The following is a 22,494-nucleotide window of genomic DNA, read 5'->3' on the forward strand; positions in this document are numbered from 1 at the left end:
AGAGTGAAGTCGGAGAAGTTTCTTCTATGCTCTAAGTTGTCCAATTTTCTGGTCAACTCTGGATCGCCTATAATTCGAACTGCACTCTTCTATATTGAGTCGAGTATCTTCAGGGTATGCTTAGGAGTCGAGCTCCAAATGTGCGAGCAATATTCCAAAGATCTGGGCCTTGTAGAAAATTAGAAGCTGCTGCGGAATATATAGCTTTTTGGTCTTGAAGAGAGCTCCATGTTTTTGTGAAACTGTTTTGGCTAAATCGGCCACGTGCCCAGGGCCGGATTTGAACATAATGCCGCTCGTGGACACCGGAAAAAGTCTGCCCCAATACTGGAATTTTACTTATAGTTCATATATTTTATTTTTCAAAAGTAAAATAACTAGTTTATTGCAGAGACTTTATTATATATATTATCAATTTTTACTGAGAGTGCCAAAACTATAATTCACAAATAATATATGAAGTCAATTTCATGAATTATCAATTAAACAGAAAATTACGAAATAATAGAATTAATTAATTATTTATTGAGTGATCTTGATAAAACTAAAAACTTTCACTTTAAAAATTTTGTCGCACTGGGCATTTGCCACGACTGCCCCTAATGTAAATCCACCACTGCACTTGACTATGTCAGAACATATTGATTCCAACTTACACCCACCACACGAATTTGCGGTGAAGGCGAAATTTTACGTCCAGGCAGGATCAAATTCTTAGCTGAGCTTCATAAAAACAACAGTCTGGGGCTTTCCTTCATTAAACTCAATCAGATTGCTTCCACCTCACTCCAGAATGTTTTCAAGATCGATATTAATGATAGTAATCTGTTCCTGTCTACGTATTTGGGTGTTAGACAAGTTTATTGAGGTGGTTGATTCGAACGACGAACCAGGGTGCTATAGTCGGCGAAGCTATAAATTGGATTTGCAGTTTTGTCGAGTACACTGTTGATGTACAGGAGAAAGAGCGTAGGTGACAAGATGCATTCCTGGGAAACACCAGCGTTGACCTTAAACCTTTCGTAGACGAACTGGATAGATCAATCTTCAAAGAAAGCTGATAAGTGAGGACGACAAACTGCACGATCTTAATTTATTTAGAAAGTTCGCTTCGATTTCCCATTTCCGAAATATCAACATCAAAATGGTAAACTCTCTTCAATAATTCTTTATTGAAAAAAATTAATATTCTATTTTAGGTAGCAGTTCGGGTCGTAAGTTTCTGGCTCCTACGTTATCCGATCCTTCAGCAAGGCAAGAGAAAGAGAGGATCGCACCGAAAAAGAAAAATAGTCGGTCATCTGCGACAGTTAATAAAAATTTGTCTCATTTAAATGATTCAGAGAACCGTATGCCGAGGGAAGTTTTTACTAGCAAGACAACTGTGCCGAAAGCGAATAATACTTTACATGAAATCAGAGACTGGTGGAATGAACAATTAGCTTATGTTTCGTCTAGCGATGAAGAATAGATGTGAATTTTTTCTTGGATTTGCTCTTTTAAGTAGAATTTTTTTTACATAAATATTGTATTGTTATTTACTAGAAATAAATATTTATGGAAATAAATTTCTTTTATATTTGACCCAAAATTTAATCCAAATTATCAGTTTTTGTTTGTATTTTCCGTTTTCGGATTTTATAATGACCAAGACAGTGTAGAAATGTAGGTTTTCAAAATTAGGTCTCATTCTTATCTTAGGTGCTCCAAAAAAATTAATAAAATGAAATAAGATATTGAAAATATGAATTTTTAGATTTTTTATGACCAAAAATAGGGTCAATCCCAATTAAAAATAATTCAATACAGTAAGAAATTACAAAACAATTGCCTGATTTCGATAACAATAAATCTGATAAACGATTACCAGTGGATGCCAACATTTAAAATGTACCTTCCCCTAATACACGAGTGATCATTTCATTTACACTTATTTAAATTTCAAAATTGAAATCTGGAATGAAAACATGTTGCTGAAAACAACAAGTTACTCAATTTAGTTCTGTATACATACACGTATTAATTGACACGAGTGTCATAATAAATGGTAATTTGACGTAAAGGGTACCTTTCATTTGACGCCAGCAATATCCTCGTGCTTAAAGGGTGTTACAACCGTTGCGGATATTAAGTGGAACGTATCCATAGTATCAAATTAATTCTTCTGGCTCTTTATGGTCTTGTATGATCTAATCTTCAGACCTCAAGTCTGACATGTGACACATGAAAAGTAATGTGGCAACATTGATTTTTTATATTGAAGTTTGAAATGTGAAACGAAAAATCCGAAGAAAATATTAGAACTGTATTAATTGTTGGTTTAAAGAATTTTATTAATAAATAGGTAAATGAAATAACATTTTCTAATTCATTGTTATTAATCTGGTGTACACTTTATAAATTTATGGAATGGTAAGCAAAAAGTTAACCTTACATAAATAGATTCATAGCAATGCACAAAAAATAACACGGAAAATTTAGTTTTGCAATTTGAATTTTTTTTTTCAGAGTGATAAGATTTCGATGAGAAGTTCTAATGAATCTTTGTTGTGGTCAATAATTATACTAAACATCAGAATTATTAACAGAATAATCCTATAATGTAGAATCAGTTTTGTTATTAAATCATTCATTTAAATATAATTAATTAACTGTTGAATTTCATTCTTTAAACACTCATGGAGAGCATTCGTATATTTTTTATTTGCTCCGACAAATATTCAGATGAAAATGAAAGTTCTGAAACTATGCTTCAAGCTTATGAGGTAAGATTTAAAAAGTATATATAATTAAAAAACTAACTACTTGTAATCCTATCAAATTAATTCAAAGTAGGTTGGGTATTTGATAATTTACTATGATTTTTCAAGGTATGTAAGCAGAATGTTAGCACCAATGTATCATGGGTCAGAGAATCAGATTTTAAAATATTGAACTTGAATAAAACTGATTTTATTGTATTTGAACAGTTTGAGGGGAAACTTTTTGAAGAATTGCAAAATACTAAGAGCGCGTAAGTACACAATTTATTTCAAATAAGTTATAAATATATCTAAAGATGAGCAACAGATTGTATTAAGATTTCTAATTATCAACTCTATTTGCAATGGAAAAGGGAAAAATTCCTGTGATAACTTATTTAATTGATCAGTTTCATTTAAACAATTTATAATCATTTTATTTTATATATATTATTCTTAGATGATTTGGAAAACATAGTTTGGTCATATGAATTATTTCTAGGGTATAAAAATATTGTGAGTATGTGGTATATCAGGGAAAGAGACTGTTTACTCAGTGAGAAGTGACACCGGCGGGGATCATTTGTTAAAGAATATACAGTTCTATTAACAAGTAGGGATTAGTGGTGGAAGGGTGAAAATTTAGTACTGAATGTATTGTACAATAAATGAAAAAAATGTTTGAGGTCAATCACCCTCAATACTTAGGGGTATAAAAATTAGTTATGGTCCTATTGTCAGATATACTGAATACACATATAAAATTTAATCAAAATTGTGACATGAGATTTTTATAGATATTTGAGATGTTTCAATATACAATTCTTGATAATAATAACATATTTTCCTAGAACATAAACTAAGAGATAGTTATTTCATTTTATGCATCAGTTATGTTCATAATTGAATATTTGTATGTTAGAAATAAAGCACAATTTAAAAAAATTCTTTTTCCTGCAAACTATTGAACTGAGGACTTGCATTTATGCATAAGTAAGTTTTTGTTTTATTTTTGTCTAAATTTCAATAAGAAAATTATATGCTAATGTGTCAGCTATCATTATAAAACAACATTAATTACATTAACTTAAAATGCGGCACTATTATCCAGTTTAAGCCTTGTCCTCTTCACCATAGGCATTCTGTCCTCTGACTTGGAGCACTATCTGGTAATTCATCCATCTCATTTTTGGTCTTCCTCTTCTTATATTGTACATTTTAACAATCAGAAGAGCATTATAATTCTCACAGGTTGTGAATGGTATTCAAGAAAATTCTGTCGTACTTATATGTATATTATATGATAATTGCTTTTATTTATCTGTATTCTGACTTATTTGTGAAATTTCTTGAACAATTGGTGATATTAATACTGAACACACTGTTTACTACCATTACACCAAGACTCCTCACAATTACACTGTTTGTTTTTGTATCTGCACTTTCAATGCTTATTTGTGAATAACATTTTTGTATTTAGTAAATATTGTATAAATAAGCTAACACCAAAAAATTTATATGCAATATAGTATTTAAGAGAAATTAAATTTTTTTTATTACTTATTATCATTTGATATTTAGAGAAATCAACAACTTTTGTAGCAGGATTGTTGGTCCTTGGGCTGTCTCTATTTGTTTGATGGAAGGAAAACCAATACCTAACTATGATTGGCCTATTTTTAATGTAGCTATGTATAATTGTATAGTCACATGCTCTCATATGTCTAAGATTGCTAAAATGAGTATTAAGAACAAAATAGAACAAATGGGAGGATGCTATACTGATAGTTTGGTGGAAAAGAATACTCACTTAGTTACTGGGAGTGCCAAATCTGAGAAATATTTGGTAAGTACGTTTTTAAAGAATATGTCACAAACACAGTTTTTTGCTATTTTATAGTTTATATATAATACTTTATTACTGATTTAGGTTGCCGCCGAAGCAGGAATTAAGCTAATGTGTCCTTCTTGGATTGACGATGTTTGGAACGTTAGTCAATCAGTTAATGTTCATGCTGATGATGAACAATTTAAAACACACACATGCTTACCATTTCATAATCTAACAATTAGTTCGACTGGTATTACAAATACCGCAGAAAAACATAAAATTGAGAAGATCATCAAGGATAATGGTGGAAATTTTAGTGGAAAACTCACTTTAGCTACTACAGATATTCTTATTTGCTACGGGGATGTGTAAGTGTATTTCATTTATTAACAACTCATATTTTTCTATCATTATTATTATAGAACAAGAAGTGAAAAATTTAAAGCTGCTCGACAATGTCCTCACATTAAATGTGTCAACATAAATTGGGTAACAGATAGTGTCCAAAAAGGTTACGCATTACCTCACACTCTTTATCAAGTACAAAAACAAACTTCTACACCTACCAAGACTGATAAATATGTAAATCCAGAATTTTCTATATTGAGTGCCATTGGTGGGCCAAATTTGTCCCAGAAGACTTGCGTGGAAGATACTTTGAGTCTCACATCATTGGATGTGGAAAAAACAGGAAATTCCAAAAGAAAAGGTAAATTAAATGTTTATAATTAATTGTATCTCAAATATTATAACACCTTTAGCTTTTTTCCCTATAAAGTTGTAAAATGTGTAAATAACCACAGGTGCTATGAATCATTTTTGTAGTTGCAGTGTGAATTTTTCTTTTTCCAATATTATTTATATTTGAATATTATTAGACAAATGAGATTTTATTTTCAGTACAAGCATGCTACGACGATTTGGTAAAAAATTTGGACATTAAAAAAGCCAAAAAAGCAGGACAATTCTTAGATGGATATTCGGTATGTTAAACATCAATAATTCTTATTATATAACACAGAATGATTGCCTTTATAAGTCATAAACCGTTCTTAAACAGGTATATTTAACCGGTTTTAACCCCGAACATGTGGAAAAACTCAACAAAATAATAAATTTAAGTGGCGCAACTCGCTATGATATGTTTTCTGATCGAGTTACACACATTATCGTCGGAGATGTTTCCTCTCATGAAGTATCTATAATTAAAAATAAAAATTCATCTGCTCATTTGGTTTCGATACAATGGCTAATAGATAGCATAGATGATCAAAATCCACAACATGAAGATAAATATCTCATAGTTACCACGGATCTGGAAAATAGTCATTTGGGATCTCCTCTAAGTAAAAAGGTGAGTACATTTATATTTACTAGACATTCAGGTGCTTCAAAACAAATTTTTTTCAACTCTTACCCTTTCAAATGTTTATTTGATGTAAAAAAACCTAGCTCAACTCTAAAGGGTCGTTTTTTGTAGTTTCTCATTTGATGAATTTGGAAAATGATTTTTTATTAAATTTGAATTTACACATAATTCAAGTATTTTTATTTTTTGTGAAAAATCATATTCTTGAAGTTGAGTATTTGAGCTTCATAAAACTGTAAAACAGAGTAAGATCATCTTTAAAAGAAGACTAGTTACAGCCTTTCACAAATTACTAATTTTTTTTGCTTAATATGTTTAGGGCTTAAGTCTTCTTCGTTCAAATAGAACAGTTACTGAAAAAGAAATTAATGCGATAAATGCTGAAGAAGAAATGGAGAACGAGCTTACTTTACAAAAAATACCTACACAAAACAGTAAGTAGTAATTTATATATACTTACCCAAAATACCAAAACTTTACTCCACTTGTCCTTGTACCTTCTCATGTGTTAGATGAGGATTCCAATGCTTTTTGTACCCATTTCCTCCTCTATATTTTGTCATTTTCCTTTCTCTAAAGTCAATCCTCTTTAGTTCCTACTTTATCTGATCTATCTATTTATTTCTGGGCATCTCCTTTTTTTTGATACTGTTTTTAGTGTAAAAATGTAGTTGGTACTTCCTTATTATATATTTCCTACTATATATCCATATTTATGTGTCCTACTATTCAGTGTATAGTAAATTAATTTTTTTTCAGCATCTGATACTCTAGGAAGATTATTGGATGGCGTTGATAACACAAACTTGATTAAAGAAGTTTTAGATCTGCCAAAATCTACGCCGCAATTTGAACCGTCTAAAACTTCAACACAACAATCATCGTTATCCATAACACAGGATGCTGAAAGCGAAATTAATAGAATTTTTGAAAATTTAAAATTTCTCATTGTTGGATTTGAAGAAGAGGAATTTGTGGAATTGAGGCAGTCGATCATTGGTGAGAAAACATTTAAAAACTGGTCTATTTTCATTAAAAACGACTTTAATTACTATTTTTAGATCTAGGGGGTGATGTAGTGTCTAAAACATATAAAGGAATACCAGATTATGCAATTGTTCCAATATTCAATAAAAACCAATTACATCACACTGCGTCAGAAGTAGTCAATGATCTTTTTATAAGTGATTGTATTAGAAACGAAGAACTTATATTAACCATTTCATATTACCATCGACCCTTTGACATATCAGGTTCGTAGTTTAGAATTTCTATATTCAATCTAATGTAATAAACCATATTGTTTGTAGATGCTAAACCATTAGAAAATTGTGTAATTACTATTAGCAGTTACTCTGGTACAGAAAGAATATTTCTCAGGAATCTAATTGAAGCACTAGGAGGAATAGCTCAAGAACAGTTTGCTAGAGTACGATCTGAAAGAAAAGAACTTTATCCATCAACACATTTAGTTAGCTCCGAGGCGAATGGTAAAAAGTATGCAGCCGCCTTGAAATGGGATTTACCTGTCGTAAATAAAGATTGGCTATTGGAATGTGCAAAAACTGGAAAAAAAGTCTATGAAGGAGATTTTCTGTTAGGAGAATCTTCAGGTAAGTATATAATGTTTAATATAGCTCTCTATAGTTGTATATTAAAAATGTGAGTGCAGTTTAATCAAATTTAAAATTTTTAAAAAATTGTTTTATAATTTTTATCAGTTTTCCCTCCAAAGCTTCATTAATTGAAAACTTAGTGTGCTCCTAATCCAACTAAATTACTCTAGTATTTGCTAAAATATTTGTTGGTTTTAGCTCCAGATATAGTTGAAAATACGCCCCAAAAAACTAAAACTATTACTGAATCATTGAAAACAGTATCAACTCCTACAGATATTGCAGGATCCAGTAAGCAACAAAAAGTGCTAACATCTGTTAATGATATAACACCCTATCATAAGCGGTTTCTAAATAGTGCAGGTACATATTAATTTTTAATAGGTATTCGATAAAAACTTGTTTTGCTTTAAAAGTTGCATTTAATTTAAGAGTTTAGATACACTTAATTTCGAAAACTTTCCTACCATGTTTACAGAATTATATTATTTTAGAAAAATTCAGTCAAGTAACTCCTGTGAATAAAATAATGAAACAATTCAGAGAAAGTAATTTGAACGAAAGCCGCAATGCGAAAGAGACTAAGGAATATAACTTACCTCCGCCATGGACTTTTGTAAAAACACCAGAAACTCCTCTCGGGGCATTTTTAACACCAAACCCCTCTCCCGGTCTTAGAAAACAGTGGGAGTATTGGCTGGAACAATTTCCCGATAAACCTTCACCCAAAAGTAACAAAAGTACGGTAAGCCTTTTTTTTATTAAAAATTACATACTTTCACGAAAATTGATACTCATACCGTTAATTTGAATGTTTAGCCTTTGTCTGAGATAAAACGTCAATTAGCTGCAAAAGTATCCAAAATTGGAAACTACAAATTGAATTTCGAAGAAGGTGGAGAACAATCTCAAGAAAATGTTGAAAATACAGACACAGAACTAGATCCAGAAGTAAGATTAACTTCATTATTATTCTATAAATACTTATCTCAACAAAATGGTCATCTTAAATTCTACCTAATTATTTTTTTATAAATTATTTGTTGGCTTTGTACTGTTATTTCTTTATTACAGATTTCAGTAAGTGAAGCAGACAAAACACCAGATAATCAAGAATTGGCCAGTAGGCTTCAGCAACTAGAAGATATGTTGAGCGCTAGTGGAAGAAGGCCAAGTAGAAATTTTCAAAATACCATCACTGCACCGGGTAATATTCCAATTATTTTATAATATAATAATGTCATATTCCAAATATCTCATATAACTCCTTTGATGTTTCAGCTGCACCTGAATCACTGAATTCTCAACCTTGTACTGTAGGATGGGACTTTAGGTCTCAAGAGGTGAGAAAAATTCTACTTATTATTGTAATTGTGAATCTTGAGGTTTCTAAAATTTCAGTACAATCAGCCGACAGATGTATCGAAAATATTTTCACTTTCTGGTATTACTGACGATATAGAAAGAGCGAGAATGGTAAATCAATTAGAACAATTAGGTGGTACAGTTTCCAGTTTAGCAAATTACGATCCTTCTTGTACCCACTTACTTTGTCCGAAACCTGCTAGAAATGAAAAATCTTTATCTTGTATGGCCGCCGGAAAATATATTTTACATATATCTTATTTAGAACACTCATTAAAAGCGAAAAGATTTTTAAATGTAGGTTTCCATTGTGTATTTCCATCATATTTAACCTCTAAGAGTGGTAACTAAAAATTTTAGGAGGAGGAATTTGAGTTCGGTAATCCAAAATCAATGGGAAAGTTTTCCATCCCGCACGATAAAGATACGGAAACTAGAATGCAAAGGATGCATTGGTGGCGAAAGGAGGTAGCTCGACGGGGTTATGGGGCTTTTAACGATATGAGAGCCATTGTAGTCGCTATTAAACGAGATCCTATTGTTAGAGTCATCGAGGCTGGAGGTGGTGTTGTTGTAGATATAAAGTAAGTGAGAAATTAGTTGTAATGTACCCGTCAAATGAAATATTTATATTTTAGACCTCCTTTCGAAGACACCATTCATGCCACACATTGTCTTATAGAACAACGAAGTGTGGAAAATTTCTCGGACTACATTCCTCTTGCTAAACAAGGGATTTATTTGGTAAATACAGTGTATATAAGTGATCACTTGCATAATCCAAACAAAGATATAAGAGATTGTATTTTACCATATTTTTCTAAGTATTATTCTAGAAATTAAGTATAAAAAAAGTGATTTTCAAACATGTAATTATTTTTTTATAAATACCGGAGTTTTATTATCCTTTCCATTCTCAACATCAGCGTCAGGGATAAAGAAATTACTCTACAGATCTTTTTCAATAGCTGACCTATAAAAGGTACCATTAAATTGAGTGCACACTCTTTTTTTAATGAGTGTGCACTCATTATAGTGATTAGATCTCATACAATTTGTTTGAAAAATGTATAAAAAAGCTGTATAACAAAAAATTGAAATTGTGAATAAAAAATACAGTTATAGATTGAAAAAAATTGGTTTATTCAATTTATCAAAAAATAAAAATTGTTTCACAAAACATAAATAAATATTTCACTGGTAATGATATACCTTTACAATTTATTTTTATACTTAATGTTAACATATAACTTTGAACTGCAAAAATACTTTACAAATTGGTCATATGAATGTTTTTTGTTGAATTTTATTAATATTTTTTAAGATAAACTGGAACTGCTATAAGCACTGCTGTTGTCATCTTGATCGGTCACATTTAGTTGTTTCACTGTTAGTTCGTTTAATTCATCATCTACAAAAGAAATTAAGAGATTTTCAATTATTAACTATAACATATAGTCTAAATAATTACATAATAAACAATATTTTATAAAGTAATATTAATATCTTTTTTAATAGTCCAATTAGCTATTCATCTAAATACTTCTTTCTATTATAAGAAAATAGGCCAACAAACATTCCCTCTTCAATTTGTCTCGCTGAGTTTGGGGAATTTCTCTTAATCATAAACAAATCCACTGCCGCAAAGATGCATGAATTTAAAATCGCCACACATTTTCCAAGAACGTTCACTGTATGTTTTTCAAGAAGAAATCTCATATTTTCTCAAGTCTCTTTTATTTCATAACTAACAGCAGGCGGCACTGAAGTTCATTTCCATTATGCAGCAACTAGTTTTTGAGAAGTCAATGAACAATTGCTAATAATTCAAATTTTAATAAATTCATTATAACAATGAACCAAATTACTCTGTTTACCATTTAGTTTCAATGTTGATCATTACACAATGTGAAATAATTCAATTGACCATATCCAAGTTGAATCTAATAATAAACTAAACCATAAAAAAGAATATAATCGTTAATAAGTTTACCGGATTCATAATAGTCAGATTGGGGTTCCCTAGGTGACAATTTACAACCACGTGCTAAGTATGATTTTAGCCTGTCTTTGGCGGCTAAAACAAGACCTAAAAACGGCGGGGAAGGATCCATGGGTCTTGATAAATATTCTGGATGATATTGCACAGCTACATAATATGGGTGATTCTCTAATTCCAGAATTTCCATTCTCTTCTGTTCTATATCAACACCTGCAAAGTATACAAATAGATCTTTAATTGTACTACTTGCACCATACAAAAAAGTAGAAGATGCTTCATTTTTAAGTTGAATTACTGGTTCCAAACACATACCTACAAAATTCATGCCCTTATCTTCAAAATGTTCAATATATTCAGGATTAACTTCATATCTATGCCTATGCCTTTCATCTATTTGATCCTTACTACCATACAAACTTTCTAAAAAAAATTCATAACAGAAAACTTCACATAAAAAAGTAATTAACACTTACTAAGAATACTGTTAGGTTTTCTAAAGACAGTAGTTCTTTTTCCCAATCTCATGGTACCTCCCATTTCACCGGTATTATGTTCAGGCATATCAATAACTACAGAGTGTGTAGTATCTTCATTAACTTCTGTGGAATTGGCGTTTTCTAAGTTTAATACATTTCTAGCAAATTCAATCACTGCTGCTTGGAATCCCAAACAAATACCTAAGAAAGGCTTATCGTTGATTCTACACCATTTACAAGCTTCAATCTTGCCTTCTACACCTCTTTTTCCAAATCCTCCAGGGACTACTACACCACTGTGAAACGATACATTTTAACACCAGTTTACTATCAATCCTTCCCCAATTATACACACATAGTAACAACTGTGTAATTGTTAGAAATAGGAAAGTTTGTTTTCAAAATGACATTTTGGACTGATTATTTCTGAAATATTTAGATAATAGTAAAGAATGTAATCAAATACTTACTCGCAAACACACAAATTATGCCAAGCATTGTGATATGAAGCAGGATCGTCTGTTAGCATGCTAGTTTCTAAAGTTGATGCTTCAATAAATTTCAAATTAATTTTGAATCCAACTTTATTTCCAGCATGTCTCAAAGCTTTAGTAATGGAAGTATAGGAATCTTCAAGTCTGGTGTATTTTCCTACAATTCCTATTGTTATTTCATGTTTTAGGTTAGACATTCTATCTCCAAGTTCTATCCACGGTTTCATATATTTTCTAATATGTGGTAAAGGAGTAATGCCCAACTGTAGTCTTCTGCATAGGAATTCTGCCATACCGTGATTTTCCATAAACACTGGCACTTCATAGACAGATGCTAAATCTGGTATACTAATAATCTAAAAAAAATTGTTCAAAAAAGTCTTTCACCATTATGATTGTTCAACATAAAATATGTTAAACAACTATAAAACATTATAATAACATAGTTATTAAAATATTTATTGATACGTCGAAACTCCTTAAATTTCACGACTAAGATATAAAAGGTCAAAAAATTAAAATTAAGGATGTTAATGATTTTAAAATCGTTTCTTATGTTTCAACATCGAGCTTAAGGAAACTTACAACCTTCATAGAAACAGCAGATAATGACAACAGACATCAACACAAAGGACAGGAGCAATAAAAAGTTTTCCAATACAACTGGATGAAAAAAAAGTAATGAGCTTAGAACAGATTCAAAGTTATGTATATCTTGGGGTGTTTATCAAGCAGAGGTAGAATTATGGCTAAGAAAAACAAATAACAAAATATGGAATGTATTTGGAGGAGAACTGAAAAAATAAGATCCAAAAGAATAGAGCGGCGGGGAATACCAGATTTAAGAGCAACAAAAATAAATGATGGACACAGATCAAAGAGGAACAAGAAAAAAAGGAAAACCATGGAAAATATGTTATACAGAGGTGATGGAACACCTAAGAGAGAGAGAGAAAGGTATTCAGGACTGGAAAATTAAAGCAAAAAATAGGAAAGAGTGTAAAGTATCACTTCCAAGCTATTGGCGTTAAATGCCTGCATGTATATTTTTACATATAAAGACAACGTGGGTGGATCAAAATCACTCTAAGCCCCATATTTTTCACCATCAATGATGCCAGATTATACTTTTTCAATATAGGCAATGAACTGCATGATTTGAGAGCCCAAATCATATTTGTACTATCTCTCAAAATAGTTCTGATGATAGAAATAAAGTGCCATATACTAGTGAAGACATTTAGGCGATATCTGGCATAAAATGAACTGTTTTAGTAGTCTATTTTGGTTTCCCAAGTCGTTAATAATTTAGTTGGGTCCGCCTCGTCCACATATTCACCAACACTATAGTTTGTTGTTAAATGCACTGTGAACTGCTGTACAAACACTCGACACCCACATATTTTGCTGTTTGTAGCTATGCAGCTCATGTCTGAATCGACATACTTTCATATGTAGAGCAATAGCTCTTCCTTACTCTTCTCGTTAACCTTGAAGAAAAGGCTGATCTTTTCCTCTTTGCAGTAAGGTGCTAAAATGACTATTGTCATATACTGAGAAATTCACCCACAATGATTCTGGTGGTCTGTCTTGTCTTTTCCACTTAATGTCTGCCTTACCTAACCTAATGTTAGCATAATCCAAATAATATAGTAACTCATTTTTCGAGTTTTCATCTTTGATATCTCAAAGTGTAGGGATTTCTTTATTTTCCTATACACCCAGGGATGGACTCTATTAGAAACCACGGTCAAATTTAGGGGCCACCGAAATTGTAATCTCCCCCTTTTATGTATTTCATAACTTACTTGTTCTGGAGCAACATGACAGAAGTTGGAGATTTTATCCTTAACACTTTGTCCAATAGGCTGTTCTGACCTACAAACAATTATATCTGGAGACAAACCTAAACCTCTTAATTCTCTAACGGAAGACTGAGTTGGTTTTGTTTTATGTTCTCCTGTAGTTTTTGGTTGCGGAACAAGAGAGACATGAGCAACACAGAAATTCTCTCTTTTCACTCTAAACTGGAACTGCCTGAATGCTTCCACAAATGCCATGCTTTCAATATCACCAACTATTCCACCCAATTCTATTATACATACTTCTGGTGTTTTTCCAGTGGCAGAAACTGGTTTTTGGGCCACTCTTTCCACCCATTCTTGGATTGCATCAGTTATATGGGGCACAACTATAAAAAAATATTTTCAAGTATTTGAATTGAATAAAATATTTGGAATTTTACCTTGAACTGTCTTCCCAAGATAATCACCATGTCTTTCCTTATCTATAACGTGTTTATAAATTTTCCCTGTGGTAATATTGTTCTCTTTATGTAATGTTATATTTAAAAAACGTTCATAATTTCCCAAATCTAAATCAACTTCCCCACCATCATCCAAAACATAAACTTCTCCTGAAATGCATAAAACATTTTGAAATTAAACCTATTTTTTACGACTTAGAGATGTAATATGATTAACATAATTTAAGAATAATGACCCGAAAAAAATATACTTTACTCTCAGTATTTGCAACAACTCATGAATTTACAGGTTAAGTTAAGATATTAAAACTGATAATAAACTTATAAATAATTTTACGAATTATTTTATAACACAATGGTGTTAGCTTTTTTACCATGCTCGTAAGGAGAAAATGTTCCAGCATCTAAATTAATATATGGATCAATTTTTATGGATGTTACTTCTATTCCACAACATTTTAATATAGCCCCGAATGAACTTGATATGACACCTTTTCCTATACCACTAATAACACCCCCTGTTACTAAAATGTATTTCATTTTTGTAATGAAACTATGGAATTGCACGTGTTTACGTAGAAGACCGCCAATGCTGAAAAGTGACCATATCTAGAATTTACGTCTACGGCATAGTTGCCACTAACACAGAATATCCAACAATCACACAATTATTGGAAAATAAAAACAGGAATGGATTCAGGAGGTTCGTACTACCCCTTTACACAATATACAAATACTAGTTATTCCCTTGTTTATAAGATGTTGACTGATCCAGAAAATTAAACCTATAAACTATTAGAAATTTTTTTCTCACATGAATATGACGTTTTATAACCTTGACGGTTAATTCCTATAAATAATTACTTATTTTTGGCTACGTGGAACCATCATTAAATAATTGCGAACGTTAAATAGTCTAATAATATTCTCATAATCCAGAAAGTGATTTTGATTTTTATATATTGATTTTCTAACAGGTGTTTCAAAATATATTTAAAGCAGGACCGGTTTGGCCAATATTTACTAAAAAATAAATCTAATAATATATTGTTATTGGTTATTCTAAAAAAAAATTATATCTGATGTAGTCCACAGACCGAGTAAAACTTTAACAAGAATTACTAGTCAATTAATTTTGCGATTCTGTAAATGAATATTTCTGTTTTTTGTAAATTAAACATGAATTCGAAAAAATAACTGCACTCATGCTATTGTTTATTGTATGTATGATGAGATATTATGCAGATTTCAAAATTATAGACCTTTGTCCTAAAGATAGGCATTTAATTTCTAAAAGAAATTTAAAATGAACGGAAAAAGCACCTAAAGATTTATTTTCAAACTTCCATCACTTTAATTTTTTTCTACTCTCTTGCCCTAAAATTACGTATAGCTAAACTTTAAAAAAGCCCATTAGACTTCTTCTTTCTTAATAACAAATTAAAACATAGCTTTAAGAGCCGGTTGTAGCAGTTCCGTCTCGCCAGTAATGCAATATTAAGAAATTGTATCTGCAGCGTCCAGATGTTGTTGCGCAGAGGACGAAACCTCTATCCACATTCTCTCGAAGTGTGAGACACTAAGAAACCCCAGAGTATTACACCAGGGAGCGTATGAAATAGAAGTCGAACATCTTTGGTAGTTAGAGCCATTCATTTCAGTAACACAGCAAAAAAGGGGAGACTATAGATCCTTCGGGTGCAAATGGTATATATATATACATACAAGGTCGATAAAATTAGAATTTGTTATCTCATTAATTCCTGTATTATGAGAAACTTACCGTGTTCCCAAGGAGAAAAAGTTCCAGCATCACAATTTAGATACGGATCAATTTTCATGCAAGTTACTTCAAAATTCAAAGTTTTTAGTATGGCTCCTATACAGCTTGTTATAATTCCTTTCCCTACGCCACTGATAGTACCTCCGGTTATTAAAATATACTTCATGCTTTGTAGTCTATTAATTTAAATGAAATTAATCAGTCTGAAAACTTATTAATTTGATAAGCAAAATAATTAAATGGATTTTAATAAGAAGTGACCATTGGTGGTTCCTGTTGAAAATATAATATGCCTACTACTGAATTATTTTGGTCTTTTGATATCAAAATACACAATAAAAAGTTTATACTTAGTAATAATTGAAAATAAAATTTTACACAAAAGAAATCATCAAATGGTCATGAATCGTCAAATTCAAAGTCGAAAATTTTTCGTTTCAATAATAAATTGGTTACATAAATAAAATTAATTCATAATAAAATTAAAGAAAAAACAGGTAATGAATGTATGTATGTACCTTACGTTTCTTAAAAGAAGTTCACTATTAGATTGATCACACTGAAATAAAACTAATAGATAATTCCAGAATTTTGTTTTCAATAAGCAGGATATTGCAGCTGTAAAAACTCTTAAAAACAAATCAGCAAATTCTTTATCTTAAAAATATTGGTCATTATGACTGCATACATTAAAAACGATTAATTTGCAAACTGCCTCTGTATTAAATTTGTTTATAAACGCATGAAGATTTGCTTTTTTAGAAATGTTCTTCGTTTCTCAAACTGATATTCTGTTTTATTACAATATTTTATTATCAATGAAAATAAAAATAATTTCATTTCAGTAGCATGAAACTGAAAAAGTTTATGCTTTTGAAATTTTATACGGAATGACTTTTTTTTACATACAGTACGAGAATCGCTCCATAAATAAATTAACTATACAAAATTCACGCCATTGATTCAAGGTCATGCCAAGTTTTTCATATTCTGTTTAGAGCTGTAGATAGAATTATTAAAAATCAAATTCTCAAAAAGGCCTAATTCATAGAAGTTAGAGTAAGCGGGATTGTACTATTAGAAGAGGGAGAAAGAGTATGGATTTACCACTTTCTATTTTTTCTCTACTCGCTATTAAAATCGAAGCTTGTTATTTTCCTCCCTTGCCGTTCCCGCCACTCGAAACTTCGATGTCATGGAAATCCAATCAGAAGAGAGTAGAGATAGATAGTGAATGGTATACCCATATTCTCTCTCCATCAGCAGTTGGGACCAATTTGAAAAAGCTCCCATACCCCATTCTCTCTATGAAATAATTGGTATAAAACGAAACCCAGATAATGTTCACAGGGCCTATAGAAACCAGGACACGAAATAGAAATCAGCTGAAGAGAGCGCGCGTTGCCAATTTTAAATTACCGGCAGTTTTGTAGATCAATATAATTGTAAAGGTTAAATCTTGAAATATTGTCTCAAACCTAACACATTTTCCCCATAATTTTTATTTTCATTTTAAGTATATACACTTTTTCGTATCCTTCTAATACTTCCAAATAATAATTAGTCTTTCTGATAAAAATATCTCCTGCAACTAACATTTTTTGTTAGGAAACAGGAAAAAATCGCTAGGAGTGATATCTGGTGAATACGGTGGATTCGAAGTGGCTTTTTCCTGATGAAACACTTCCTTGTTACGGTTTTACATCGTTGAAGACAGTCAACACAACCCATAAAGAGCGTCAATAAGTTACCGGAAATATTCATTTGAATAAGCTTTTAGTTCAAAGTGAGCTAACTCCCGATTTTTGAGAAAAAATTTTAAACTTATAAGATTGAGTCACAAAAATTTTATAACCGTTTTCCTCACGGATCACTTGGTTATGAATAAGGTGAATTCTTCTAAGACGGAAAATACATCAACCTTCATTGGAGTTAATTTGGCAACATTGGCGTATAATCCATTGTAAAATTACGAAAATTGCTGTTTAATCTTTTGCATTCTAAAGAATTGTCATATTTTTCAAAATTGAGCACTAGGGTTAAAAAGGTTCGAGCGAGCAGCTGAAACAAGAGGATCCAAAATCAATAAACAGAAAACCATGTACATGGGGACCTCATGGAGATTCCCAAACTCCCAAACAACGTTCCAAGTCCCTGTGTGCCCCTGATTCAAATATCTTTGGGCCTTGATAACTGAAGATAATGACGTGACAACAGAAATCAAGGCAAGAGTTGCTGGGCGGAATAGATGCTTATGGGTAATCCAGAGAGCGCTCTCACGAAAGTCAAAGCTGACAATTTACAAGACAATAATCAGCTCGTAGTCATATATGGATGCGAGATATAGACTATGACAAGTGAGCGGATTTTGAACAGCTGGGAACGTAAAATCCTGCGAAAGTTTTTTTTGGCCCTGTTTGCGAGAAAGAGTAAGTGAAGGATCCGAAGGAATGCTGAGCTGAAACAGATGTATGGCGAACCAGATTTGGTGGCGCATCTGAGGTGACTGAGAGGATACCTTCTGATTGATACCCGTGAAGTACCATGTATGAAGTTTCTGGAGGACTGCGCCTTCTGGTTACAGGATATTGAGGTGGACCTGATCCAGCTACGAGTTCAACGTTGGAGGCACCATGCTCAGGACAGAAAATATTGGCAGTTGATTGTTTAGAAGGCCCTTATTCTCGAAGGACCGTAACGCCAGTTTTTCTTCAATAAAAAAAATCCAGATTTTATGAAATTCGTATCTTCTTAGAACTTCTCAACCACACAATATCATTAATTTTTAGACATGTTTTAGGGCCAAATAACTTGTTTCGATTGAAATTATTTCGTAATTTATTGCTGCATAACTACGGCTATCAAATGATCCAATTTTTTTTGAATAATCACTACTTTGGTGGTTATTCAAGACTGAGGTGGAAAACAATGAAAAAATTTAGAAACAGAAAGTTGTACTACATGTAATAATGAACTTTTAATAATTCACTTATCACTTAACTAAAATAATTTATTTAAATTCTTCGATTACTTTGCTAATTCGTTTTGTTCACTACGATTATTTATAATAAACTGAACTCAGCTCCTTATATATCCCAAAATATCTCAAAGTTCTAAAAAATAAACAAAATAAGAAATTATTCAAAAGAAACAATGTAAATAAACCGCCTGCTATAATAAAAAATTCTTGGTATTTCAATCGTACATCAAAGCTTGACGCCTTCGCCGAATTTTACAATTTCATAAAATCTAGACAGGACATGTGTCAACACGTCTTTGACAATGGATAAAATAATAAAGAGACAGATGTTTTTTAGTTTTGTCTCGAACTATGTGATCGTTGTTTATCACTAGAGTGCCATCTGGAGGCATGGTGTGAATGTAAAAACCCTACTCTAGTCTTACAGTAGTTTTAAATGTATTATAACTAATTGATATATAGGAAAAAAATTGAAAATTAGTATTATTTCTATTACACAACAGCAGACTTTACATCAAAAAAGATATTTTTTTTCGAATAATTGACCAAACAAATTCAATATACCTAAACTTTAGGACAAAGAACAATTTTTGTTGAGTCGTGTAATTGAATGCACATTTTGCAAACAGATCCACATAAATATGTAATGGCGAATCAATGACCATACAGTTTAATCAATGTTGATACACAGTTCTGATGAAAGTCAAATTTAAGGAAGATATTGAAGTTTCCTTCCTCCCGCCTCTCGGTAAGTTTTTTGTCACTCGAACTTTGAGCACCATACTTGATTAACAATTGTTAAAAAATGTCCAATTTTGTTAAAAATTAGTTTATTGAAATAAAACACTATACAAAATCATACTTGTACACTTTATTTGTCAAGTAATTAAATAAACCAGCCTATGACCTCGGCCTTTCCTTCTTTTCTTTATATAAGGCTAGAAGGGAAACGTTGGCTACTTTAACAACCTGAAAATTAAAAAAAAGACGTGAATATACTTAACCAAGCATCAGTAATGATTCATAAAAAGCTTTATTTTATCAGTAAAAAATTATGAATCACTATTGCATTCATAGGATTGGCTCTAAATTTTATCATCACCAAATTGGAAAATCAAACAGTCAAATAGAAATGGTGAAAGTATAGTCGGCTAAATATATTTCTTAAGAAAATTCAAAAATTTTCGATATGTTTATTCAATGGCAATTAATAATGGTAGAGTACCACCTTTAAAATGTTTTTCACAATGCGCTCTATGGCTCTTCTTAATTAAATTGTGACAGTTCTCGTTTAAATAGTTTTGATTTTGTTATATAAGTATAAAAAAGATAAAAACTTAGTATCTCGAACTCATACAAAAACCTAAACATGAAGTTTTGGTTACATGAAAGTCTCTGTAAATTATATACCTGACCAGTAGCCTTTAGATGATCACAAGTAAAGCTATTACAAACATCAAGAACAACATCAAACAGCAATAACTCAATATGTAATGATACCAATAATTTTAAGACTTCAACTAATTTGCTCTATGATTTCACTGATACTACCACAGCAGATACTTTGGCTTGAACCTTTTGGCATGACTAGGTTAGCCGCGAGGTTTACCAAAGTGTGAAACTCTTCCACGTGAGTGCTGGCCACTCACATAACATAACATTGAGATGAGTGTCTAGTCCACAAATTCACTTAATCGTTGCCAGAGTCACCAGACACCCAAACAAACTGGATGACCCATAATTAGAAGATTTAATTGACAGAGTTCTCTTACATATGCCCAGAATATCAATCAGAACTCCTTTTAGAGAAGTAAAAGCTTTTGGAATCAAGACATGTCATTCTTGAATAGTGAAATATACAGAAGTTCAAGAGCAATATGCACAGGAATCTCCACACTGTAGTTATAATTGTGTTTACCCTCATGCGTTTACTTTTTTTTATATAAAAAATAATTATAATTTGCAGCAGATTTAGCTTTCACCACTACCTACAGGGTTCATAGCCAACTAAATGTTACTAATTTTTTTTGTGAATTCAATTCAAGATACTTTTTAATTGCTGGTACCTAAAGATTTAGAAGTTTTGTTTTTTATTAGCATATTTGCTAATTGCAAATAAGATTAATACCAGTTAAAGTAACCAATTGGATAATATATATATGATAATTATATCATAAAAATCAAGAAATAATTATTGTAATAGAGTTAATATACTCTACTTATGTTTCACTTGAGTAATTTGGTATAAATTTGTAGTTATCAAGAGATATTAAAAAAAAGCAGTGCAATAATATATTATAACATTTTTACCTTAAATCTAACTCCAGGAATGTCACCTACAGCATGACCTTTACGTCCAAAACCTGCTACAAGAACTTCATCGTTTTCTTCGATGTGATTTAGACAACCATCTCTTGGTACGAAGGCAGTAATTTTTTTACCATTTTTAATTAGTTGCACCCTAACGCATTTACGGATGGCAGAGTTTGGTTGCTTAGCTTCTACTCCTCTATATAAATAAAACAAATTTATAATTATGTATTATAAACAAAATGTAAATATAACCTATAGTAGTTTACCTTTCTGCTGTATTTTGATGACAAATTGGAACACACCGCACAGAATTTTCCTGTGATTGGAGTCAAAAATACCCATTCACGAGGAAATTCTGCGCAACGGATACCAATGTTTACAGGACAAATTTGTAGCGCACATATCAGAGTGTATAGTCGATTGAATCGTCTACCCAATGGTTCAGAGCACATTTAATTTAGCATTCGCTAATATAACACACCATTTACCTAAATATCGGTAACGATGTTGTCGGAATGCTGCGTATATATAAAACACGAGAAAAATGTAAATTACTCACACTTTTTCGAGAACAATTCCTTTAGCGTGAGAAGCTCCTCCAAAAGGATTAGCCTTCCATCTTGTTCCTAAATGTGCTTTTTTGTAATCTTTGTCTGCCCACCTTTGGTCCCTACGATGGTTCACATGTTTCCTAGCAGTTCTCAATCCACGGGGTTTACCTTAAATTATTAGATTTGTTAAATTCTTCGTCATATTATAATTTAACAATTCTTCAAACTCCTACTTGTACGATATACGTTTGTTTAAACTAAATGCATCACTCTGAAGGTGGATGATTAAGGATAAAAATTTAATTGACACACTTCATCTAGGCGTTGCTTCAGAGGAAATTTGTTATTTCCATAAAAAATTCCCAATGCTTCTACATTAAATATATTTTTACACTGACTCTAGCTTAAGTTATATAAAACTTATTGAATATTTTTAAAAGTTTTCAAGAATATTCACTAAAACTGAGAAAAAAACTTACAGAACTACACTCACCCATGTTGACGGCTCAGAGACTTTGACCGGAAAGAATATACTGTTACCAACAAAACAATTCCAATGACTTATTAAGCACATAAATCTCAGGAAAGCCAACATAAGGAAGTTAAAGTCTGTTTTACACGAACATTTGTATTTAATTTAATTATTTATACCAAGCTCTCTAATATATTTTAATCACTTTTAAATTAATTAATTCCAGACAATAATG

General features: G+C 31.4%; 4 protein-coding genes across 8 annotated transcripts in view; 2 read left to right on the forward strand and 2 right to left on the reverse strand.

Moving 5' to 3' along the window:
• LOC130443264 (sodium leak channel NALCN) overlaps positions 1–1,568 on the forward strand; it is a 29,296-nt gene extending 27,728 nt beyond the window's left edge. For both annotated transcript variants that reach the window (XM_056777809.1, XM_056777808.1), the window contains exon 27: positions 1,200–1,568. In XM_056777809.1, coding sequence (XP_056633787.1) covers positions 1,200–1,471 — 272 coding nt within the window. In that variant the 3' untranslated portion in view covers positions 1,472–1,568. The remainder of the gene's footprint in view (positions 1–1,199) is intronic.
• A 650-nt stretch (positions 1,569–2,218) lies between these two features.
• On the forward strand, positions 2,219–9,810 carry LOC130443602 (DNA topoisomerase 2-binding protein 1-B). 4 transcript variants are annotated; one of them, XM_056778358.1, is made up of 20 exons: positions 2,219–2,412; positions 2,509–2,765; positions 2,871–3,013; positions 4,347–4,587; positions 4,672–4,940; positions 4,995–5,281; positions 5,473–5,555; positions 5,633–5,926; positions 6,261–6,375; positions 6,701–6,940; positions 7,003–7,194; positions 7,252–7,554; positions 7,756–7,920; positions 8,052–8,302; positions 8,377–8,508; positions 8,632–8,764; positions 8,839–8,900; positions 8,959–9,219; positions 9,283–9,506; positions 9,561–9,810. In XM_056778358.1, the coding sequence occupies exons 2-20, from the start codon at positions 2,679–2,681 to the stop codon at positions 9,763–9,765; spliced, it is 3,687 nt and encodes a 1,228-aa protein (XP_056634336.1). In that variant the 5' UTR covers positions 2,219–2,412; positions 2,509–2,678; the 3' UTR covers positions 9,766–9,810. The 4 variants fall into 4 exon arrangements, with proteins under 4 accessions (XP_056634336.1, XP_056634335.1, XP_056634333.1 ...); XM_056778357.1 differs by having other exon boundaries at positions 2,226–2,344; positions 4,344–4,587; XM_056778355.1 differs by having other exon boundaries at positions 2,236–2,412; positions 4,344–4,587.
• Positions 9,811–10,041: 231 nt separating this feature from the next.
• LOC130443603 (CTP synthase 1) lies at positions 10,042–15,047 on the reverse strand. Its single transcript, XM_056778360.1, has 8 exons — positions 14,535–15,047; positions 14,140–14,310; positions 13,703–14,085; positions 11,871–12,250; positions 11,398–11,696; positions 11,237–11,344; positions 10,916–11,134; positions 10,042–10,333 (listed from the first exon to the last, which is right to left on the reverse strand). The coding sequence occupies exons 1-8, from the start codon at positions 14,698–14,700 to the stop codon at positions 10,242–10,244; spliced, it is 1,818 nt and encodes a 605-aa protein (XP_056634338.1). The 5' UTR covers positions 14,701–15,047; the 3' UTR covers positions 10,042–10,241.
• A 4,689-nt stretch (positions 15,048–19,736) lies between these two features.
• LOC130442598 (40S ribosomal protein S23) lies at positions 19,737–22,402 on the reverse strand. Its single transcript, XM_056776866.1, has 4 exons — positions 22,281–22,402; positions 21,796–21,955; positions 21,234–21,432; positions 19,737–19,892 (listed from the first exon to the last, which is right to left on the reverse strand). The coding sequence occupies exons 1-4, from the start codon at positions 22,282–22,284 to the stop codon at positions 19,824–19,826; spliced, it is 432 nt and encodes a 143-aa protein (XP_056632844.1). The 5' UTR covers positions 22,285–22,402; the 3' UTR covers positions 19,737–19,823.
• Positions 22,403–22,494: the final 92 nt, after the last annotated feature.

The sequence above is a fragment of the Diorhabda sublineata genome, chromosome 4 (genome assembly GCF_026230105.1).
Source record: "Diorhabda sublineata isolate icDioSubl1.1 chromosome 4, icDioSubl1.1, whole genome shotgun sequence".
Lineage (NCBI taxonomy): Eukaryota > Metazoa > Arthropoda > Insecta > Coleoptera > Chrysomelidae > Diorhabda > Diorhabda sublineata.

Excerpts from the sequence above, each read along its gene's own strand:
- LOC130443602 (XM_056778357.1), top strand. The coding sequence starts at position 2,679 with ATGGAGAGCATTCGTATATTTTTTATTTGCTCCGACAAATATTCAGAT. Across the intron at positions 5,556-5,632 it reads AATTCTTAGATGGATATTCG|GTATATTTAACCGGTTTTAA; the intron begins GTATGTTAAACA and ends GTTCTTAAACAG. Across the intron at positions 8,765-8,838 it reads AAATACCATCACTGCACCGG|CTGCACCTGAATCACTGAAT; the intron begins GTAATATTCCAA and ends TTGATGTTTCAG.
- LOC130443603 (XM_056778360.1), bottom strand. The coding sequence starts at position 14,700 with ATGAAATACATTTTAGTAACAGGGGGTGTTATTAGTGGTATAGGAAAA. Across the intron at positions 14,311-14,534 it reads ATTTTCTCCTTACGAGCATG|GAGAAGTTTATGTTTTGGAT; the intron begins GTAAAAAAGCTA and ends TATGCATTTCAG. Across the intron at positions 14,086-14,139 it reads TCTTGGGAAGACAGTTCAAG|TTGTGCCCCATATAACTGAT; the intron begins GTAAAATTCCAA and ends ATTTTTTTATAG.
- LOC130442598 (XM_056776866.1), bottom strand. Across the intron at positions 21,433-21,795 it reads GGAATTGTTCTCGAAAAAGT|AGGAGTAGAAGCTAAGCAAC; the intron begins GTGAGTAATTTA and ends TTATTTATATAG. Across the intron at positions 19,893-21,233 it reads TTCCTGGAGTTAGATTTAAG|GTTGTTAAAGTAGCCAACGT; the intron begins GTAAAAATGTTA and ends TTTAATTTTCAG.